Source organism: Pteropus alecto, unplaced genomic scaffold, assembly GCF_000325575.1.
Source record: "Pteropus alecto unplaced genomic scaffold, ASM32557v1 scaffold21, whole genome shotgun sequence".
NCBI classification, from domain to species: Eukaryota; Metazoa; Chordata; class Mammalia; order Chiroptera; family Pteropodidae; genus Pteropus; species Pteropus alecto.
In genome coordinates this window covers 23,774,834-23,799,121 of record NW_006436282.1, presented here as the reverse complement: position 1 = coordinate 23,799,121, position 24,288 = coordinate 23,774,834, and the positions used below count along the sequence as shown (strand labels likewise).

The 24,288-nt window shown below is 40.8% G+C and overlaps 1 protein-coding gene and 1 pseudogene across 8 annotated transcripts in view; one reads left to right on the top strand and one right to left on the bottom strand.

Annotated features, from left to right (window-relative positions):
* BBS9 (Bardet-Biedl syndrome 9) overlaps positions 1-24,288 on the bottom strand; it is a 417,354-nt gene that overhangs the window by 131,956 nt on the left and 261,110 nt on the right. For all 8 annotated transcript variants that reach the window (XR_001516909.2, XM_015589531.2, XM_015589533.2 and 5 more), the window contains one exon: positions 8,504-8,686. Coding sequence is in view for 7 of the 8 variants with exons in the window: in XM_015589531.2 (XP_015445017.1) it covers positions 8,504-8,686 (183 nt within the window). In the remaining variant the exon portion in view is untranslated. The remainder of the gene's footprint in view (positions 1-8,503; positions 8,687-24,288) is intronic.
* LOC112479930 lies at positions 14,190-14,308 on the top strand (annotated as a pseudogene).

The following is a 24,288-nucleotide window of genomic DNA, read 5'->3' as shown; positions in this document are numbered from 1 at the left end:
TCATTTGTAGTAGGCCTAATAAAGGCCAAATTACACAGTAAAAAAACATACAGTAGAGGAAACGATGTACCCAAAATGTGAAAGCAAATTCCACGTGCACAGCTCCTGATCAGCCCTCCCTAGCCTGACTGCGCACAAGGCCGCGAGCCCCTGCTCTGACACCTCTGAATGGCAGCCTCCTCCCCGTTTCCGCCGAACTCCAGGCATGCCTCCATGAGAAAGGCCTTGGAGACCCAATTCGCCCACTTTCTTAACGTCTTGTCTTTCTCCTATACCACCTGTTTTCTGGCCCAGTCGGAATATAAAGTGAAAGCAAGGTGAAACCCAAACCAAATGGCCATTCTCATCCCTCTTCAAAGCAGAGGCAGTCCTTGGATCTAGTCTAGTTCACCACTGTACAGAGAGAGGAAATCAATGCCTAGAGCTCCATGATCTGCCTAAGAACGCAGAGCTGGTCAAGTATTTGCTCAAAAAAGGGATTTGAACCCCAGCCTGACATAATACAAACCACAGTTTGTATTTCCCAACTATTAGCATTTAGGTTGCTTTCAGTATTTCATAATTATAAACATAAACATTACGGTACCAAATGGAATTTGGTTTACTACTTTCAGTGCATTAACTCAAATTACTGAGCCAAGGGTTGGATTAGTTTTATGACCCACATTTTCCTAGAGGACTCTCTGGAACAAATATATCGGAAATAGGTGGGTATGTCTATTTCATGACATGTCTGTCAGCACTACTTATTACCAAATTTGGCTAAATCAATATAGGTAAAGTGTACCTAATAGTTGTTTTCACTTGCATATATTCATCACTGGTAAGATTGAAAATTTTTGCCTTTATTGATTTGAATTACAGGATACGTGAATGAATATATGTATAAATATGTGTGTGTGGTGGTCTGGCTATTAATTTATATCTTTTATCATCTGTATAGAAGAGATTAGGTTTTGCTCTTATAGAACCCAAAAAATATTTGAGGTTGCTTGCAAAATGGAAGTAGACTGCTTCTTTAAAAAAAAAAAAATGATTTTAAAAAAAGGATACAGTTGTTAGAGGAGACTCTCTAATTATATGAAACACTGTGAATACATATGCAGTACCAAGCAATGCCTAGATACTTATATCCAACTATATGTTTAATTTAAACTTTAATTCTGTGGGGAAATAGAAGAATCTATCCTTATATTTATTAGAATACAAGACAAGCACATAGATGATTTTAGAGTATATAATGAGAGCTACATTATGTCATACCCACAAGTGAAATTCACAAGAGAAGGAAAGCCAGAGTAAATATGGAGGAAATGAAAACTGATCTGCCTCTTAAAGAGGGTGGATAGAGAGGTGAACAGAGGACACTATTTTAGGTAAAGAAAAAATCACTATTAGCCCTGGGTCAATGGAAAGAATTGTGTACCCAAGGAAAGTCAGTCTTCCCAGAACGAAGCAGAGAAGCTGGGAGTCTCAGAAAATGATACGGTGGAGCCATGTGACTTAAAGTCCTGAATGCCTGGCACTGGGACCCAAACTGAGCCCGGGGCAAAGAGAGCCACGGCAGGCGAGCAAGCAGACGTGCAACAGGAGAGCCACGCGCTGCGTCCAGCGGGGACGAGCAGCGCATGTCAATCAGGAGACGGGGGCAGAAAGGCTCATCCAAATGCCACCACGGGAAGCCAGGGAGAACGACGAGGACGCAGGCCAAGGCGGGTTCTCAGAAACATTCCCAAATGAGCAGGAGCGGGCCCGGCGACTGACCAAACCTGGAGCGGCAGCTCTGCGTGTCGTCACAGCTCAGAGGGGGTGCCAATTTCCATGTGCACATTTCTAAAAGAATGCCATGTCCCAGAAATGTCAAAATCCGCTCTTGGTAATCAGCAGACTCAGACTGGGTTGGGTAGAGAGAGTTTAAAGAACTTGAGCTAATACAGATACACTTCCAGCCAGGAATCAAATTCGTAAGCATGACGAGGGTGACGATGATCACTGCTCTCCTCTCCGTGGCTGTGTGAATTTTACTTATTTAGTTACTTATATGTAAATCACACCTTATTTCACAAAGGGTTTGAGGTGGCACACTGTGAGAGTGAAGCGTCAAATAATTCTTTCTTCATTTATTTAGTCTCTTTATTGTTAAAAGCATAAATAATATTAAATGTGTTCATTAAAACATTTCGTATCTGATACACATAAACAAAATTTTAAAAATGAAGCGTCCCCACTTGTACAGTGTATTCTACCAGGCTCCAATTCTGACCTATCTCAACGGTTTCAATTTTGAAATAGCAAGCGAGTCATCGGAAAGGATCTGAAATATGTTATATCGATTCTGATGAAGCAGAAGAGACTTGCAAATAACTGGCACCGACACAGAGTATGTGGCCATTATGAACATAAAACTAATTCCTTCACGCTTATCTTGCTGGCTAAGATCATGGGAATTACCAAAATATTTACTTTCTGCTCTCTGTTCCCATAGACAGTTATGATTGTGATGACACTCTAACACTCACAAAAGGCAGGCTTGAAACTGACACCAGACTTCCGCCCTTTGTTTGCCTTTTACGAAGAAGTCATTAATAACAGTAATGATTAGCCATCTCAATCATCACTCAATCCAGACAGGAGGTACAATGGCCCTCACATCAAATCTGACCTGTGACGCAGACGTCTTTAAGCCTTGTAAGTGAGCCTTGATAAGTCCCTCCACACAACAGGATTTCCTATTATAAACATCTGTTTTCTCACATGAACCATGCTGAACATGTTAAAAATAAGTTCTCTTTCCATATCAGTTTGTAAAAGGAATAATCAATCAAGAAGTAAGGCTGAAGTTTCAAATCTCCATCTTAACTTTCCCAGGGGATTTTAAAGTTCAATACTAGGGGAGGTAACTATTAAAACCTTAAAACACAATGAAGCTTTTCAAATACACTATATCTACTAAAGATATTAAATGCACTTTGAAAGAAAAAAAACAAGTCAGGCCAAATACTATGCAACAGGCCAATATTCCTTCCGACTCCAGGGCCGTGTGTAACTGGTCCCAGACCAGTGCACTGTTGTTCTCAGGAGAGAGTCCTCTGAGTCGGGCGGAATACAAGCGAACGTTCAGGGGAAGTCTGAGATGGCCCATTCGGAAATACCAGCACTGCTCCTCCTTGCTCTCTTGCCATCTGCTGGACCTCACGTTAAAGAATCTGAGTCATCTAAGCTGTTTACTAGGAAAATGAGAAGCAGATCTGTGCAGAGAACAGGAAGGGCAAAGAGGAGTCATCCACATACCAACTCCAAGTGGTAGTGACTACCTACGATTCAGAAGGATTCCGGGGCCTTGAGTAAGCTCAACGAGAGAGAATTCCTGATGATTACCACGTCTACCAAGGCCATCTGAAGGAGGAGCGGCAGCCCTTGGGCCAGCTTCTTCCCCGCCTCCCACCTTTATGTGGGTGCACACATACATCTCCCTAGACAAGTTTCCTGTTTCTGGGGGATCGTCTGGTTATTGCACATAGGACCAGGCTGATCCCAGGATACCACAAGTTAGGGCTGCTAACGCAAACACCATGACACAACAGGACACCAGTGCCCTACCCCACTTTAATGAGTTTGTTCACATGTGCGGAAGTTCTTCGCCCAACTAAATTCGACCAAAGCTACTGAGACTGAGGAACTGAAAGTTTGGTTTTATTGCACGACCATATGAGACGGCCAGTATGTTTATGGCTGAATATGATGAGAATACGTTTGCTTGCCATGCCGAAGTAACTCCACAAAGGGTCTAAGTCTGTTTTGTTTATTGAGGTATGCTAAGTGTCTAGAATACTGCCTGGAACATAGTAGGTACTCAATAAATAATCACCGAATGAATAAATGACTGGATAAAACATTTGCCATGTTAGGCAAATGCTGAGAGATATATATAGTTTTACAGCTTTTGGCTCCTGTACAGCATCATGGGAGGCGGATGTGTGTAATATCACAATGAAATACTCTCTCAGACCAAAAGCAGTAACACGACCCTCACTGATCTAAGTAGAGATAGTATTTTCTGAAGAATTTCTGTGGCTGGTCACTAGAAACAGGTTTAAATTCTGCATTGGGAATTCGAATACTCTGATATACCCTCAGTTCCTAACTTGAAAACTAAGAAAACAACCTGTTTGGAATTGCCCTACCAGGTGCTCTGCTAGAACATTTTAGGCAAAACCTCATCAGCACAGGAGCGCAATAGGGATAGTACCATGTCACCAAATCCGCCGATGAACTGAAGCTAAGAGCTCTTTTTGGAGATGCGAAATGGAACACTAATGTTTTTCTTAAAGTCGGGGGAGTAACCCTACAGAACACATTTGGCGTGTATAACTCTTAGCACCTTAAAAAAATCGCATAAAATAGTCTGCAATACTAGTATTTATTTGCCCCAAAATAGTATTGAGAAGTAGCAGAAATGGAGAGACGTTACTAAAGAGAGCAAAGAAAGCAGTGATGTATTCTGTTCCAAATGGGGCGGGACTTAAAAAAAAAAAATACTGATAATATAGTGCAAAGCACATTACTTTTTATTATCAATATAATAAATTCTAAGTATCTTTGCTTTGTGAACCTGATATCATTATTAAGAAGAAAATATTCCAGAACTGATGATGGCATTTAGCCTGCATCTTATAACAATACAACAAACCATTATGCAGTGCTGTAGGAAACGTAAATAAAACATCTTCTGAGCACTTCTTTCTACCACTCAATACTTCTGGGGACATCTGACCTTGAACTGAGAGTCTGCTGAAAATGTTGTCCACATGTCTAAAGATCCCCCCCAACACACACACATGTACTCTGCCATCCACCCTCAACCGAACCATCTAAATTACATTCAGATTTTTGTGGTATCATAATAACTTCAACATGGGATATATTTTCAACATTCTGGTCAGAGACTCCTTTCTTCCCCGCCTCGCCCTCCTTCCAAGTTATTTCAGGCTCGCATATTTCATTTCCACATCTCCGTGGGATACCCATCACATAACATTTATTTGTGAGGTCTAAAGGCATAATGTGGGGGATTGTGAACCAGCATGTCAAAACCACATACTGCATGCGTACGTCTTAAAGAATGAAAAAGGATTCCTTTTTTCTCAAGATATATAAGCTGTCTCAACAGTATAAGTCCAAAATGAATACCACAACCTAATTAAAGATGAAGAGCATAACAAGCGGTATTAAAATGTCTTTTTTGATTCATTCTTCTCCAAGTTATGTTTTTATCAAATGTCCTGTCTCGTTAATGACTTCAATAGACATAATGAGTATACACACCTTCTAATCTCTCCAAATTCAGAAGAGAGTTGAAAGAATTTTCCCCTACATGTTTTGGGAGGTACGACAGCAGAGAAAACAGAGGCAGGGTAGAAAGGGGCTTCGAGAAGATGCTAAGCCTATTCACCTGTCTACAAGGGTGAACGTACTTTTATATACTCCCTGCAAAATGAGGCTGTTTTTAGAGATGTCTAGAGTCAGAAATCCCACAATCTCTCTTGGGACTCCATTCCTACATCTGAGAACTTTTCTTTCTAGGAAAGTCTTCGAGTCTCCCCACGCTTCAGGGCCAGAGTCAGGAGCACGTGAGCTGGGCAGTCATACAGGGCCCCCTGCTCAGAAGGGCCCCAAACTTGGTTTAATGCTTGGCTGTCACCATCTTGAAATTCTTAATAATCTTACCTTTGAACTTGTGTTTTGTCATTCTGATGGGACAATACAGTGTGTGTGAGAAGGGAAGATATGCACAAAATGCATGCCTCCTCCTCCACTCTGCCCCTTTCACAGATAGCCCCTACGCTCAGAATTCCCATGGTCCCGTGATGAGTGGGAGACTCACACCAAGAACAGGGAAGGCGTGTCACATCTGGCACCGAAAGCCCCGAAAGGCTTTTCATTTGAACCAGAACGTGTTCTGAAATGAATAAAGAAGGCAATCGATTCAAAGAAAACAGGAATGACTAAGGAAGCCATCATACTCCTGTTATTGCCCTGTAATGTCCAACTGTGACACTAAAAACAATAACACTGAAGGGAAGGAAACAGGACAACACAGAGCTCCTTTGCCTTCCAGTCCGTCCTCGCTCGTCAGTGAGCTGCAGGTATTAAGTGTCGGTAGATGTGCACATATCAAGGAGTGATTAAAGACAGTTAAGTTTGTGCAGGTTCCACAGTTTTGTAAGAACGAAATACATATACGTGTATGAGCTACGAAGTACAAGTTGTGTAACTCTGTTGGTTCCACATATGAGTTTAATGCTCTTCTATTTGTATTAACTGTCATTGCACATTATAAACGGTAAAATTCACGCTAACAATTTAAATTAATTTTTTTCTTATTCAGAACATAAAATAGCAAATACAACACCATGAGAGGCTACAGATAGTAAAAAGCTTTGTTTTTAGTACCTCTTTGAACAGTACTTCAGCACTGCTTTCTGCTTTTTTGAACAAGGGATCTATATTTTCATTTCACACTGTGCCCTGTAACTTACTCAGCTGACCCGCCCTGTCCCTCATGCCCAACATTATATCTGCCGCGTCTGTTCTGCCAAGTCATCTTCTGCTAGCTGTCACCCTTTTCCCCAGGCATTCACCCAACGAATATCGACTGCACTAGGGTCAGGCACTGTGCCAGGTACTGAAAATATAAAAATGAGCAAGAGATTATTCCTGCCCTCAAGTGTAGTCGAGAAGACAAATAACCATAAAAAGGTAACAATACCTACCCTGCATGACTTTAGTGAGAACTATAAATAATATACGTAAACTGTTTAAACCACTTCTAATAACGAGTAAGCACTCTGCTCAATTATCTCATCAATTCTTATCACAACTTACTGAGTAAGTCATATTATTGTTTCCATCTTTTAGCTATAGAAGCAGAGATTTAGATCAGTGAAGAAACTTGACCAGAGGGACTTTGTCGTTGGGTGGTAGAACCAGGAACTGAGGCCACCCAAGTCCTTCTGACTGCTAAATCTGAGCCCCTAAGTGATAATTATCGTTCTTAGTAATGTAATCTCAACCACTGTATTCTTTACTTTCTATTATTACGATGTCTATATTTCTACCTTCTCGAAGGTCAATTTTAGCTATAATTTTATTTTATCAACCTAAAGAAAAGTATATTCTATATTTTTTCAATTCATTTATTAGTATTTTATTTAGGATATAAATTATAGCTTGATTTTTTTTTTTAATCTGACAATCCTTTGACCCAACTGCAGAAAATTAGATTCAACTAACAAAGCTTATGACTTTCAAAATCATATTCGTGACTTTGTTTCCTAAAATACAGTATACCGGTTAAAAACATGTACTTTGGAAGCAAACAGACCTGGGTCCAAATCCTGGCCTCTGCCCCACTAGTTCTGGAAAGAGGCTTAACCTTCAAAGCCTAAATTTTCCCATATGCAAAAAGGGATGAAAATAGTACCTTAATTACCTTATGGGGCCATGTGTAAATTTAATAAGATAATCCTTGTGAAACTCTTAAAATAATAACTTGGTACTTAGCGAGCACTCAAAAATGTTAGTTTTAGTACTATTTTTAGTGCCATATTTTCACATCTATGTTTAAAAATAATTTGAAATTACCTTTTTCTTGAAATAGTTTCCTCTGCTACAAGAACTAAATTCAAGAGTCTCTAATTTCCAAGAAGTATATTATTTCTTTGTACTGAAAGCATGCAAAAAGTTACCCCCAAATGGCTGCTGGTGGTCACAGATATCTCTACAATCCAAGGGATAAGAGATGTTTTTATTTAAAGAATCCTTCACTAAAAATTCCAAATACAAACCCTCGTTTTTCCCTTTTCATTCTAAACTGCCTCTTCAAAGAATCAGGGGTAAAATGAGTTTATAAACTATATATAAAGAACTGTAATAATGCAATAAAATACTCCTGCTATCTCAGTTCTCTCCAGCCCTTTAAGTGACAATTAAATTTCAGAACACTGAGCAAATTAAAACGGCTGAACTCTTTTCTCCCGCGGAAAAAAAGGATGAGCCAGTCTGAAGGTTTACTGCCGGTTGAGAGTCCGTCTCCCTGGCTTCTGAGTGCTTGAAGAGCACATAGAAAACAGACTGGACACCACATGAAAATGGACACTGTACCTTTTTTAAAATAGCTCTAGGGGAAAAGAAGGCCTTTATTTGCCATTTTTACTTTGGTTTAAAGAAAAGGAAAACAGGATTTGGTCAGTGGGGCCAAGCCAAGGGGATGGGACAGCCTAAAGGTCCGGCTCTTCAGCTGCGTGGACTCGAGTCCAACAGCACGGATTTGGAGCTGTCTTTACCGCTTTCTAACCGTGTCATCTTAATTTGGGTTAAAAAAAAAAAAAAAAAAAGCCTTCATTTGATATCTTACAAAACGTGACAGTCACGTGATAGCTTCCCGAAACCCATTCTTTTCCATAACAATGGCCGTCTCTACTGCAGACCTGTGGGTTCTTACCAGTTCCTGAGTGTCCTGCTGCAGCGGCAGGAAGGCCGCTTCCAGAATAGCAACCTGGTCGGCACTGAGCTTCTGCCACAGTCCGATGAGCAGAATCACCAAGTGAGTGGCACTTCTCAGCCTGATGAACGCCTGGAACAGGTTGTCCTGGTTTTCCTCTACTGCATCTGCTAGAGCAATCACCTGCAGAAATTACGAACTTCGGTGAGGGATAATTTCACAGTTCTTGCGCCCTCAACAAATTACATTTGGCACACTCTTGTTTTTCCTTAAAACAACTTGATGAGCTTTGTCTCCCAAAACACAAGCTCTGTTGAGTAATAAGAGAGTTATCAGTCATCTGTTCACGTCCTTCTTTAAAAAATAAAAAAAAAAGCCTGCAACAATTCCAAATCCATATGGCCGGGAGATAAAAATATCCACGAAGTCAGCTTCACAGGGACATTGTTCATCACTGACTGACCTTCTACAGTACACAATAATAGAAGTAACCTCTAATACAGTTATTACAATCTATAATACTAGCCAGAGATGGATGAAGTTTTAAAATTCTTATCAAAATATTGCATTTGCCTTGTAATTTAAAACAACTGCATTACACCCTTATCAGAAAATAACTATCTTCCTCTGATTACTATTTTCCATATGTTTCATGGTATTGAGATATCCAATATCTATATATCCAAAGAACAGATAATGTTCAGCCATTTAACCAGTCGAGTAATGTGTCATTTTTAACACCAGTGTCGGGCACCAGACCATAGGTATCTGAAAGAAAAAAAAACTTCGGGGTGTGTTAGCTTTACAATACCAAATCTACTAGGATAAAATTGGCAGGAGTGAGTAGGATTGGATTTTCTTTTTTCATCCTCTTGAATAATCCCGTGGAAAACAGAAGCAAAGCAACAATTAGATGGAATATCCAAGACTGCCCATTGGTGTTTTATTTTATTTTAACGTCTTGGTGAATTTTTTGCTCATTAGAAGTAACAAACTGACTGGCCCAGAGGTCCAAGGTGTCTGACGGCCCCCAAAACAGAAACAGCAAACATCAGGGCAGTTTAAGCTCCTTTCTACAAGTCCCCACCAGCCTGAGGGATGAGAGCTCGGATGAGTTTCAGAAGTCTAGTGTATGATGATCCATTTGGTGGTATTTCATGGGCTATTGACGCTGGCCCAAAGGGCTTTTTAAAACATCATCATTCAAACAAGTGGACTCTACAACTGTATGTCTCCCAAATTCCATGTGGGGCGTAGGGCTGCAGGGGAACAGCCCTCGGGGTATCTGGGAGGCACTGGGAAACAGATGTAGGTTAGGAAAGGACAAAGCAACTGAAGGTCCTGGCTTGACAATGCTGGGCAGACCGGGATTCTTTGCCACTCGGTTGAGGGCTTGCCGGAGTTATAAAGGCAGATTCGGCTCTCCAGGGAGCCCTGGGGGTCTGGACCAGGGTCAGCAGTACAATACAATGAAGTGCATTGCTTACTATGTGCCTAGTACTGTGTTGCTTTCCATTTGCATTGAAAAGAAGTATGTGATATTTTACAGCCCGTGAGGATCTTATAATCTCTTGGATAGAAAACATACACGTACGATCAATTAGTGGAAAGAACCATTACTGTAATGATGTCCTAATTGTGCAGAAGAGAAAGTAAGTGCGAAAGAAGTTACCAAAGGGATAGATTATTATGGGCCAGAGTTAATATCCCTGGGGCCTTCTTGACTCAAATGAGGCTTGGAACTCATCTCTTCCCCATTACTTCAAGAAGTCCCCTCGAAGACAGAGAGAGAGGCCACTTTTCTTAAACCAAAACACCTGGAATCATCTGCTTCCCCCACTCTCACCATGATTGCAACTGACTCCTGTCAAAGTCTCAGTTTATACCTTTTTCTTCCTGTGAATGTTACCAATTAAGCCTCATTGTGGGGGTCATCGTATTATGGTACAGATGCTTATTGTCAATAAATCCAAATTATACAAAGATCAAGGTCATAAACACTTCCCAAGGGCCAGGTATGTGTATGAATTTGCAGGAAGCACTCCGGGGAATTCAATGGCGACAGATCTCATCTCCATGTTCAAAGACTTTATAATGGAGGAAGGAAAACAGGTCAAGGGGGCCAATGCTGACAATGTAGGGAAGACGTATAGACTCTAAAGGAGAATGCTATTAATACTTTATTATTATTATTATTATTATTATTTATTTATTTATTTTTATCGCTCAATCAACAGTCTTTTATGACCAGGCACCACTGGCTGGCCTAGGGCCCCAGAGGTGGATCAGCCTTAGTCCCTGCCCTCTGGAGTATTATTATTATTAATAATAATCCGCCCAATGACTGGAGCGTAGACTGCAGGCCAGGCTTTCTGCTCTGTGCCATCAGGTATCAGTGCCTTCAGTCGTCACCCCCACCGCGACTTAGTCGGCATGATCTCTATTTTACAAATGACATCTCTGAAGCCCAGCAGATGAAAGGCATTTGCTCAGTACTGTACACAGGGTGTGCAAACTGTGCTTAGAAGGGTTCCTTGCCTGGTTTAATGCCCTGCTATCTCTGTCTTGAAATTCTTAATATTTCTATTTTTGAACTTGTTTTTTGTAAGTAAAGTCAGCAGGATAATGGAGCACGCCAGGAGCGGAGGAGAACTGCTCAGTAACTCCTAGGAGTTAAAGGCTCTTACATTTGCATTTAAAACTGGCATTGTATAAGATTAATGGTCAAATTCATACTAACGATTTAAAATTTTAATTTTTCCTTACTTGGAATGACATTAAATAGAAAATAAAAAATGCCATCGGAAGGTGCGAGGGACCACTGAAGAAAGGAAAAGCTTTATATTTTAATAGCTGTTTTAACAGCAGTTTCTTCCTGTCTTTTAACAAGGGCCCTGCATTTCCATTTTGCACTGGGACTGCAAATTAAGTAGTCAGCTTGACCATCGCCTGGACACGAGTGCTCAGGATGCAGACCATGGAGTCTCCCACTCCGACGCATGAGACCTGAAGCACCTTACAGGGAGGGGCCTCATAACACCCCGAGGGCATGGGGGTGGGGCTGGGTGGCCGCCAGCTCCTGCGGGCTCAGGGGAAAGAACCGATTGCTCAGTTCAGGGGAATTTTGTGAGCCAGAGCCAGCTGTTAAAAACGGCTATTACAAAAAAAAAAAAAAAAAAAAAAAAGACCAAATTACATAAACTTAAAATTAAATAAATTACATTAAAACAAAGGTCATAAATGCGCAAAGCTCATTACTTCCTAATCATTTTGCTATGAGCCAGGCCCTCGGGGTTTTATATGCGTGTTGCCCCTGCGTGTGGGAAGCACAGCCGTGTGGGCTCCTGCACATCTCATCCCATCTCTGCAACCCCACGCTGTGCTCTGCGACCTCACGCTGGTAGCTTGAGATCGGCCATGGGGGAAGTATTTACAACGTGGAGGTCGACAAACGTTCCACAGCCAGGCTTCCCACCACGCACCCCTCCCCAGAGAGCCCGTTGTTAAATGTCTGCCAGCGCGCCGCTGAGAAGCAGTACCTGACATCTGTCCTCAAGAAGAGATGCTGGAGAAGGATGCTTTAAAAATGAAGGCAACAACCTGAACACATGCCTGAAAGCAGAAAAGCAGAGGCTGCTTGTTCAGGGACGAGCAAATGTTCCAGTCTGGGAAAAGCACTTAATGAGACAGAAAAGGTAAACTGGGCGACTGCTGTAGAAGAACCAGAACGTCAAGGTGAAGTACACGCACTCAGCTGTAGGTGCTGGGGAGCCACGGAGTATTCTAAGTGTGGGCATTACCTGATGGAGGTGACAGGCGAAGCAGCTGTGGGATGACAGTAAACGTTTGGGGCATTTGCTGGGCTCCTCACTATCAAGGGGAAACTTTTACTAACTGTAACGGCACGTCAGTTCGTGGACCCACCCAACCTGCTACACGCAGCTGTGGCGGTAGAATGACTTCTCAGCCCCGGCCACAGGGTCTTTGCTGAGCGGGTCCCAAAATACACCGACCCACGAGAAGCACCGTTTCTCTAAGTCTCAGTGTCACTGGCTATATTCCTGTGCCACTGTGGAAAGAGTCTGCTGTCCCCAAATGGTCTCAGAAATGAAAAAAGAAAAGGGATAAACAATTCCTTATATAAACTACCCCCAAGAAAAATCTTCCTGACCTACTGGCCAGCATGAAATACTAAACAGATCTCCATGTTCTCAATTTAGTTTTACACGTAACGGCCAAGTTTACTTTGTTCTCCACCAGAGCCAAATGAATTTAGCAGAATTAATATAAAAAGGGCTGGAAAAACTGGACCTATCGAGATTCAGATCTGACCAGGCCTAGAAGATTCCGCAGCTCACCTGGACCTGAGAAAATGAGGCCAACCAGCTGTAGGACTTAAATTGGAGGGAGTGATCCTGCAGTGCTCATCGCTGGCCGTGGAAGCTGTGTGTTCCCCGGTGTGCAACAGAATACAGAACGGGAGGGGCTTCGGAAACAACAAATGCTAACGATTCCAAACACAGTGTATTGATGGCCTTTGTTTTGCTTTTACAAATTGAAGGTTTCCAAATAAAATGGAGACCCCAAAGGACATCTTTGTCCAACTGCCATATCAGTTGATGCCAAAGTAATGAGGCAGAGGCCCAGGGAGCTGCTTGCAGGAAAACGGTCAACTCATAAAGTGAGTGTGAAATTAATCCCAAATACTTCCAGCTGCCAACATAGGCTCTAAAATTGGTTACAGGAAAGCAGCAGCAGCAGCAACAACAGAGCAGACATGAATCATACTATATGAACACGGACATGTCCAATTTCTTCGCCTAAACGTACGACTGAAGCTGCCTCCAGATCTCGTGTAGCACACAGAATCCCACTGCGCTGGTATATGGCTGTCATCTCCTGAGCCCCGACCGTGGGACAGGCACTGTGCTAGTGCTGCTGTACCCAGATTATTGTTCGAGTCTCACGACTACCCTCTGAGGTAGGAATTGTTGATCCCCGTGACCCCAACTTTCTCATGAGAAAAACCAAAACTTACAGCTCTGATGCGCATATAGACATTGTCCATTGTCATGCACTAGGGTGGAGAAGGGCCAGATTCCTATCCTATCTTCTGGTTCCCCATGGAGTGTCCTTTCTTCTGCAGTGATACATGAATGTACACAGCTGGCCCTAAAATAATTTAGTGGGTTTTTATCTTGATAATCAAACTAAGATACTAAGGAAAAACACTAATATATTACATCCATCACAGGCATAGATGCTTAAGTTAAGTTTTCCCATTGTTGGGGCGTTTAATATAAGGTCAACTCAAGTTGAAATTTCCAGGTTGGTTTCTGCCGAATTACAGTATAAAGGAAATTAGCTCATAATTAGTAAAGGATGGGAAGTTAACATTTTTTTTTTCTCTTAAGAAGGATAATTTTATTAAGCTCCAGACAGCTCAAAATCATGACGACTTTAGAAGATAGCTATTTTCTAGGGCTGCTCCTTTAGTAGAAACTACTTTTTAAAAAGGAATGGTTCGTTTATCTTCTATAAATCCCAGACCACAATGTTTTCAGTGATCTGAGCAAGTTGTTCTCCAATGATAATTTGTCAGCATTTATTGAGGGCTTTCTAGGAGCCAGGCACTGTGCTAACCTCTCTGCAGGGATTATCTCATTTCATTCTCAAAATAATTTCAATCTACGGCCATGCCACCCTGAACGAGCCCGATCCTGTCTGATCTCGGAAGCTAAGCAGGGTCGGGCCTGGTTAGTACTAGGATGGGAGACCACCTAGGAAGACCTGCTGCTGTAGGTGTAAAAAAAATAATAATAATGATAATAATTTCATGACGTAGATACCATTACTGTCCCCATTTTAAAAATAAGGAAACAATTACAGAAAGGGTCAAGCAGTTATTGAGCAAGCAGCAGAGCTAGGATTCACAGCAAAGCTATCCGATCCAAGAAACATCACCGAGTAACACTGCCTGCATTAATTTTCCGCCTGCGCATCAGTTTCATCATAGGCAATACGTGGAGTAAATTCTATTAGAAACTTCCCAACGGGAGGTGTCAGCTTTGCTGACCTTCCCATGCCCCATTATAAGTGAAGATAGATTTATTTTAATAAAAGGCCGGCATGGATAAATGAGTTTAAAAAATGGAGTTCCTATGATTTAGACAAGTTTGTAAATCCCCTAGGGCAGAATGCCACAGGCTGTACTGGAACAGGCGAGGGCCTGGGAGGCAGGGAGACGGAGCTGCTGGTTCTGGCTTCTCTACCAAGCAGCTTGATGTCAGTGTTCAATTTACTTCCTTTTCTAGGCTCTGGTTTCATCACCTTTAAAATGTAGAAGAGGGAAATATGATCTCTAATATCTAATATAGCTGTAAGCATCAGACTCAAAAACTTTTAAATTGCTTTTGGATGATTTGCTGTTTTGAACTGTCCATGCCACTTCCTCCCCTCTAGTCACACACATACTGGGCTTCTTTTTTAATGTTTGTTGATTCAGAGTGATTTCGTCCATAAAATAGCAATAAGAATATTCTTCTTTGGCTATTTCATAAAATGAGAAGTTAATGAGGAAAAAGAAAAGATGGACAATACCCAGCGTTGGCGAGAATGTGGAGAAATCGGAACCCTCGTACGCTGCTGGTGGGAATGTAACATGGTACCGCTGCTTTGGAAAAGAGTTTGGCGGTTCCTCAAAAAGTTACACGTTGAGTTACCACCATATAACCCAACAATTCCACTTCTGGGTTTATGCCCAAAAGAAATGAAAATAGACGTCCACTCAAAAACTCGTTCACAAATGTGAATAGCAGCATTATTTATAATAGCCCAAAAGTAGAAATAAATGTCCATCGACTGATGAATGGATAAATTAAATGTGGCATACTCGTCTAATGGAATATTATTCAGCCATAAAAACAAATGGAATACTTAACATACTACTATATGCATGAACCTTAAAAACATAAGTTAAAGAAGCCAATCACAAAGGACTAAATATTGGATTATTCCAGTTATATGAAATGTCCAGAATAGGCAAATCTATAAACACAATAAGTAGACTGGCAGCTGCTTAGGGCTGGGGGGCGGGGAATGGAAAGTGCCAGTGGCTGTGGAGTTTCTTCTAAGGGGGATGAAAATGTTCTAAGTTAAATTGTGCTGATGGCTGCGCAACCCTGTGAATATGCTGAAAATCACAAAATTGTACATTTCAAATGGGTGAATTTTATCTGTGTAAATTATATCTCAATAACACTGTTAAAAATAATGAGAATTAAAATTACCGTGAAAGTATAATTCACGTTAAGATAGATAAATTAACACAAATAAAAGCATCTCTCTTTAAGCAACAATTTTGACATGTTAATGGCTATATCGTATTACCAGTGGGGCTTAACGACATTATAGACGATGGAAAAATCATGCGACTTCAGAGTCAATTAGATCTAAGTATGAATACTGGTAATGCTACTTACTAATTGTACAACCTTTGGTCGGTTACCTTACCATCCTCATACTTAGTTTTCTCACCTATAAAATAATACTCAGTAAAAGCTTATCAACATCCCTCCTATTCAGTTCTATTTTGTCTGGCTCCTGGTTATTAATTCTTAATTCTCCCTACAGTTGAGAGCTCATTTTAACTTAGCAACACTTGGTAAACTCTACTCTTTCTGTTAGAGTAACAACGACATCGAAACAGGAGGCCCCTGCTCCTGGTCCCTAAAGCACACCAGCAACTGCCCTAAGGTGATGCTGATGATTTCGGCGTTCCTTGGCCCTCTCTGTGCAGTCGCTGTCACTCCGTGGTCATTCTGTAGCCAAGGTTAACCAAGTTCCAAAGTTAAATGTCATGAGACCCTGTATCAAATACATTATGAAATGCTTTGTAAGTGACATGTATTAGATTCCTTTTTTTACACCTTTACAAATTCTATTAAAACACACACAACGCAAGCACACAGCTTTGCCGGGTATGACTTGTCTCTAGAAATCCTCTGAGGCTTGTCAGTCAGGGAGCTAGACATTGTTTAATTTTCTTTTGAACCTTACTGAAAATGCTAGACAACTTGGTGATTTGAATAAAATGTTTAGAAAGTGCACTATGAGAAGACAGAGGGAAAATAAAACTCATACTCAGTAGAGAAAATTCCAGTGTAAAAAGAGCAATTGATAAGTCCCCAACTTGCCCTCAATTTTCCAGTACCCAGTATGCAGTGGGCATCCCATAAATGCCAGATGAACTGATGAACCTCGAAGTCAGCCCAACCAAAAATCCAGCACAACTAGGAGCCATACTAAACTGCCTCTTAAATCCTAGACACACTCAATCAGGCACTGTCAGGCTCCCAATCTGAATGGAACCCAAGTGATGTCACATGGAAACAACAGACCTACCTCAATATATCTGTCATCTACTTTTTAAAAAATTGTTCCACTTCACCTTTAGCCACAGCTGCCTAACACCAAGCTACAGACAGCTCCGGTGTTGAAACAAATTTACTCCTCACATGGCCACTCTCTAGTTAGCAAGACACACTTCTAGTCTAGGGGAGATCTGCAAGCAGGCAAGAAACAGGGCACACTTCCCACTCGACGACGTTATTTGTGAAGGCGTTTGCTGCAGACTCCAACGTGGCAAAGGCCTTGCAATAAGGAAGAAAAAGTTTATTGGGTCTAACCTTTTAATCCAGTTATAATCCAAATTACATACATATAATTATACATAATAACCCAATTATTATCCAAAGGAATTGTTCTTTTACCAATAACAATGAACTAAAGTTCAACATGAAAAGAGAAAGGGTGTGGAGATGATTTAAATGCCAGACCAGCAAGAAGGATTTCATTATCTATGCGCTGAGCCTTTAGTTACATAAAAGAGCACTCTGAGTTTTCACTTCAAAGGCATAACAAAAATCTAATTCTTAACTACTTTTGCCACTATGTTATTTTGTCTAAATAGAATCGGACAGGATTACATTCTATCGCACCTCACATGGAGTAAAAACCTAACGCTCCCCTATAACCCGCAGTTAGCTGAAATGCCTAAACCGAACCCAGGATTAGAATATTTTTTAACCATGTTACCATTTTGGGGTAGCTATTAAAATAATAGGAAAGTGTACCCACTGAGTAAAAAACTTCAGTCGCACAAGTTATCTGTCTTCACAAAAAGGGACCTGCCAATTGGCTAAGTCACTTGATGCTTTGGGCCACCAAGATATGATCGTTGTGACTCTTAGAAGTCGTGACGGTTTTTCTGGTCTAGGATTATAATTTTCTTTGACACCAACCTACACTTGCAAAATGTCCTGAGAATTCATATAAAACTGAATTTAGAATAACAAATTATTCCTGAAAAATTTCTTTATACTATATACTGTAGAACTCCCTTTTTTTTTTTTTTCTTTTTTTAATGTTCTGCCCAGAAGAATATAAAAGGTAGGCAAGGCTGAAATATAGACTTTGGCTGGGACTTTTAAAATACATATCATTGATACATAAAAATGTTAAATAAGAAAGACAATAAATCATTTACAAGTGACATAGAGACAAATTTTGCTATTTCTGCAAAGTTTATTCTCCAAATAGACATGTAACTTAATCAGCTGAAAGGAAACTAACTCCACTGCTTGGCTAATATAATGTTAAAAATACAACTGATCTCAACCCTGATTACTATTTTTACACCCCACAACCCCCATTGACCAAATTTTTACCCCTTTCCATAAAATTATCTACCTATAGCCAAGTGAAACTCCAATTTAAAAATAATAATTAACGGAATCAAGTTGTAAAAAGAAGAATGAATGTTCTCTGGGCCACGGTTACTCACTGAACAGATCGCGCTGTTCAAGCCGAACTCTATAGTTGGCAATGTCAGAACTCGTTTTATACAAACCTTGGAGAATGCCACAGTTATCGCTGTCCAAAAACCACCACCACGAGGTCTGATCTGAATGGTTTCTAAGTTTAGAACGTTTCAGGCCACACGCCTACATGCAGACATGTCAGTAATTACGCAGCCACCCACACGACCTGGAGTGCCATCTCCAGTGAAGGGAAATCATGGTGAGACGGGCAGCTGGTGGGTGTTCTAAGAGCATTCCTTTAGCTAAGGCGGCCAGTGCTAAGAGGCATTATGACACGTGATCGGTGAAGGATGCTGAGGACCCACCCAAAAGGGCAAGAAGAGATACTGGAGCCCCCAACAGAGCTGATGATGCTACTGATCACTTCCTCCGCTCTGGAGTTTAAGAGGTAAATGTGACCTTTTCACAATAAACAGAAACTGTTGCGTTTTTTCTTTCTATAGATCTTGTTCAGAGTCTATTTCTCTTGAACATCTGTGGTTTTTATCTATTTTTGCTCTTTTAGGTGAAACACAGTTGTATCAGTACTACCTGGCAGTACTTAGGCGAGAACATACACCGGCTCACGTGGCTCAGACCACTTGGGGGTGACACAAAAGCAATGTGGAGTGAAACGAGGGTAAACCGGGGGGATTTCTGTAATCATGGGCTGTTGGAACATTATAACTGGAAGTGGCCTCGCTTAAGGTATGTCGTGCCTGATTCCCACTGTGCTGCAGACTCCTCTGGGCCAGAGTTTTACTGTTTCTGTAACCCTTCCACAGTCTCTGGCTCACAGCAGGCATTCGGTGCATGTCTGTTATACTGAAGTCAATTAAAAAGCCTGATAACTAACTCAGTAGCACAAGAGTGTCCACTGAGACGGCAATTTATAAGAGCACTGCCTGGGCAACACAAGTCCATCCTTACATTCCAGGTGAGCAAGACCAAGGCCTATCATTTTTGAAAAGTTTTATAGGCTACGTTATTTATTGGGTCTACCATAGGTAGTAAATAACTAAATTCATGCCTTCCACATGTGTTACATTACAGTGAATTACTAAATTCGTTCAAGTCTTTACTGCTAAGTTTACGTGGCAAGTGTTATAAAGGCTGTAATTTAACTTTAAAATACATCATCACAGACAGAGTCATATGACGTGAGCATGTGAGTCACTTTAAGCTGCTCCCTAGGGCAGAGTTGCCCAACCTCTTTGTTAAAGGCATTTGGGGCCGGATGATTCTTTGTTGTGGGGCGGTTGCCATGGAAGTTAGCAGCATCCCTGGACTCCATACACTAAATGTCAACAGCGCCCTTCCCTCAGTCGTGGCAACCAACAGTCTCCAGACATTGCCAAATGTCTCCTTGGGGACAAAATCACCCTGGTTGAGAGTCACTGCTGCAGAGTCCAAGTTCGTGCTCAAACAGCTATCCTTCTCGTCCACAACGAAGCTCACGAGCCAGAGGGGACTACCACTTTGGTTATTGGTTTCTCCAGCAACACGGAGACTTTCTAATTACCATAATGAATGTCAGAAATGGATTTTGATTGGTGAGATCAGAGGTTTGATCATCAATATTATGGGTGTTAGAGATTCACTGGCAAAATTAATGGTGTTTAAGATATGTGAATTGGTTGAATATTTGTATATTTTAACTCTTCTCTGCATGAACAGAGAACCCGGGGTATGAGAACCCAGGAAGACACTGAAGAAATATGGTCAAGGCCTGAACCTAAATGACACTGTGTCTCACCTTCGAGGCAAAAGGTTCCTAGCTATCGGATGCCCATTCTGAGGGTAAATGGATCCTGCCTTGGATTATTGTCCAATCTGCCTCAAGTGAACCTTTCCAGAAAGGTGTGTTACTACCTAAAAGACATAGATTTGAGCCTTCACCCAGCCTACAGTACAGGCTGTCTGAGTTGTTCCGTAATAATGAATGTTTGTTTAATAAATGGCTTCGTGTGGGGCAGAATTTGGTGTGAGACTTACTTTCATTATGACCAGCAAGAGAAGCTGTGGGGAAACAGCTCATTCGCACCCATCTCAAGCTCTTCGATGGCTGTCATTACTCACTGAAAGAAGTGAAAAGCCGTGCGTGACCAAACCGGTGAAGGAGGTGCGCAATACCAAGTCTGTGCTAAGCGATGGTGATGCATGTGATTTAAGAGCTGCCTGCAAAAGACTAACAGTCTAGGAAGAAAAGCAAATATATTTTAAAAAACAGCAACAGCTGCTGCTTACTGTGTGTTCACTATGTCCCAGGCACGGGCCTGAGAACTCCATGTATGTTATTCCTGCATCTTTCAACGACCCCTGGAGGTAATTTTTATTTTTGATAAAGAAAACTAGGTTGAGAGAAGTTAAGCAACTTGTTCAAAATCACACAGCAGTGACTACATACCACACTGTATCCTTTCACACACACACACACACACACACACACACACACACACACGCACATACACATCCCTATGCTAGATGATAAGTACTATGCAAATGACTATTGGGTTGAGTTAATATGAAAAAGTCTTTAAAAAAATGAGGTTCCCCCACCAACCTGACTTCCTAGGGATAAAGGGCCCACAGATTCCTCTGTTTGTCCTTCTTTTAAATAAGTCCACATTTGAATGAATGCCTTTGGTTCAGGAAAACACTCATGAGTCCTGAACGTCACACCTTATTGTCTTCCATCCACACATCTCTATTACCTGCTTGGTTGGCCCTGGGGTCATCTGAGTGTGTAACTCCTGCAATAATTATATACTTTTCAAACATAAAACAACTACAACGGGTATGGAAAGTTAGAAACTATCCATAGCACAGATGATTAAATCGAATCTGGGCTCTGGTCCTGCCCCGCCCCTCACTGTAGTTTGACCTCAACAGAGTCTCTTAATCTCTTTAAGCTTCAGTTGTCTCTTCTGTAAAAGAGAGGCATTTGCTGTGAGATCAAATGAGATACAACATAAATGTGTTTGTCACGACAGCCAGCACACAGCCCTGAATAAAGTCTACTTAGCGTTTCACTACTGTTCAATGTGCCCTGGCTAACCACCCAATCAAAATTGTTTTTAAACAAAACAAATACAAAAATGATTATATACCTGAAGACAATAACAGCCCTCTCTTTTGCCTTTTCATCTCTAGCTTATACAGTCCCAATAATTTCAGCATCCTTCCATGGGATTGATTTTGCAACTAAGTTATGTATATTATTTATCAAAGTATGAAAAGCATAATCCCCACACCTTACACTCTCAGAGCATCCTGCTGTCCCCTTCTCTTGTACCCATCACATTTACAGTTACCTGTTAGATACTTTTAAGCTCTATGAAAACTGAGTTTTGTCTTATTTATCATGTCCCACGTACCTGGTACATGATCTAACACATAGCAGGGATCGACGAATATCCGTTTGATTGATCTGAAATAAATGTCACTGGTAAATCCTAGAAAGGTCGCATATTGGCTTAGTACTACCTCAGAAGCTTCTCTCAGAAGTAGAGTTAGTACCTAGAATACCAGTTTGTGGGGCCCAGCGAATAGCACATTTCCTTAATGCACTTTGCTTGGTAGGTATTTATTTCCTGACATGCGTACAAACATTTGAATGTTTTTCAAATCGGGATGTGTCTTACCATCTCTGTGTTTATTTAGCTGGTTTTACTTTTTATCTTCGAAAACGATCAAACCAATTGTGTGCCTTAAAATTAAAATCTTAGAATCTATTATATTTATTTTTGTTTGGTATTTTGTCTGGAATTACATCTCCCAATGTCAGGATCGTCATCCAGATTCCAGAAAATAACTGTCCCACCAGCCCTCGCTGACGCCCCTCGTGAGGCTCTCTCTCATCTTCTCCACGGCCCCCTCCTCTTCCTCTGTCCAGACAGTTCTTTCGTAGGCTCTCCATAACAGAACTGTGTAGTGAAGCTGCTCGATGACCTTTGACCATGATGAAGCTGATGCTCTGAAAGGTTGAAGAGACTGACTGTCCACAAACGTGAAGCCAGATCAAAGGCCAGGCCTATCTAGTCACGAGCCCATGTGCCTCGTCTGCTCACACTGTTTCTTCAGAACTGTGGCTGTCTGGAACTCGAAAATTCACTTCTGCAAAATTTTCACTTATTTTTTAAATTTCATTCTGCTTTTATATGATTTCAATTAAAAAAATATGCATTCTAGGAAGGTAGGAAAGTATACTTCTTGTGACTAGAGGTTGAGATGAATTTACCCTAACAAAAATAAAATGTGTATTTATTCAATCTTTCAACAAATATCAATTGAGCACCCACTAGGTGTTAGGTGCTGTACTGACCTTAATGGAGAAAATTTTAAAAATGCCTCAGTGAGGACCTGAATAGGGGCACAGTGGCGGGTAAAGCTGATAAACATTTGTGAGATAGTGAGTTTTTTTCCTAATTATGAAAATAATTTTAATGACTATTTTCAAAGTAATCTTGAATTACAAAACTAGCCAAAAGAATAGTAAATATCTATGTACATTTATAAAACAGACTAGAATTAAATAAAAATAGGGGGAAAATCCATGATGTGAGTTTCAGTCCTGGCATCAATATTCTAATTTAAAGTTCCTGTGTTAAAATAAAACATACATACATAAACAAACACAAAAAGGAGGAAAAAATAAGAAAAAATAAGAAAAAATAAAACTTTTCCCTCAGCGAAAAAATATTTAAAAGGAAAAAAATATCTACAAACAGAAACAAGTGAATGTGGTATATGTTAAAATGAGACCTTTTCTTAAAACGCTGCAGTTTGCATTTGATGGGATGAGACGTCCCTCTAAACCTGCCACATATTTTTCTTCCTTCTAAGCAGCTGAAGTAAACTGTATGAGGAAGATAGTATCTGATGAGAACGGTATGAATTACAAGCTACTTTTAAAAATAACTCACTTTCTAGTTTACTTAACTAAATCAAACAGGTGTCACAGTTTAAAGCAGACTCCTCCAAAGGAGTCCATTTACCAGAAACCCGAATCCATCCTCGGAGAATAACAACAAAAGATTACCGTCACCCGAGAAACTGATTCACACAGCTACGTTTTTGTTCAAATTCTTGGTATTAAAATCCGAAAATGTGATAACGAGCTGAATTTGGATACAATAGCAGGTATCACACCACCCATCCAGAGGAGAGACTTTAAATCAGGGGACAGAATGCCACCTGGGCATTTCCAGGGTGTGCGAGTGACGGGAACCATCACGGGTTAGAGACGGGGTCTTTGCTTCAGCTCCCTAGAGTTTTCTCCTGCAGCCAGCATTTAAATTCTCCTAAGAACACCTTAGAAAAGTGGGGTTTAGCAATCTTTAGAAAAATTATGATTTGATGATTAAAACACAATATTTTGAAAGATTACACACATTATTGGGGAGCTGCTTGCCATAAACTTCCGGGAGGTCAGAAATGCATTCTGGCAGGAATCTAGGAATGATAAGCTGACCAGTCACACCTTGGTTTACCAATATTCAAGACAGATAGACTGTTTCTCTGGTTTGTTACAGCTGTTGCCCGAACAGAAATGCTAATCTCTCTGTGGTCTTGGTCAGCAATGCTACTTTGATAAGGTATTAAATATCCAAAGTTTCCTTCCACTTTCTGGAGAAAAACTCAACTTCAGCAACAAAGAGTTAGCATCAGATTCATTTAAAGGGGGGGGGGGGTGGAAGAGGGTGCAAATCTCTAGATCAATCTTCTTCTAGTTGATTCTTCTCCTAAAGTGAATTTCTTTCAAAAAGAGAAATCTTAACTAGGACTACCCACCAACGAAGTTTTCCACGACGTTCTAAACCAAAGGTTTCTCAATAGTTTGTCATTATGGGAACTTCAACTGGTTATTTTGATTTAAAGAAGTCTATCCTGAATGTTATATGGTATCTCAGATACCTTTACCAA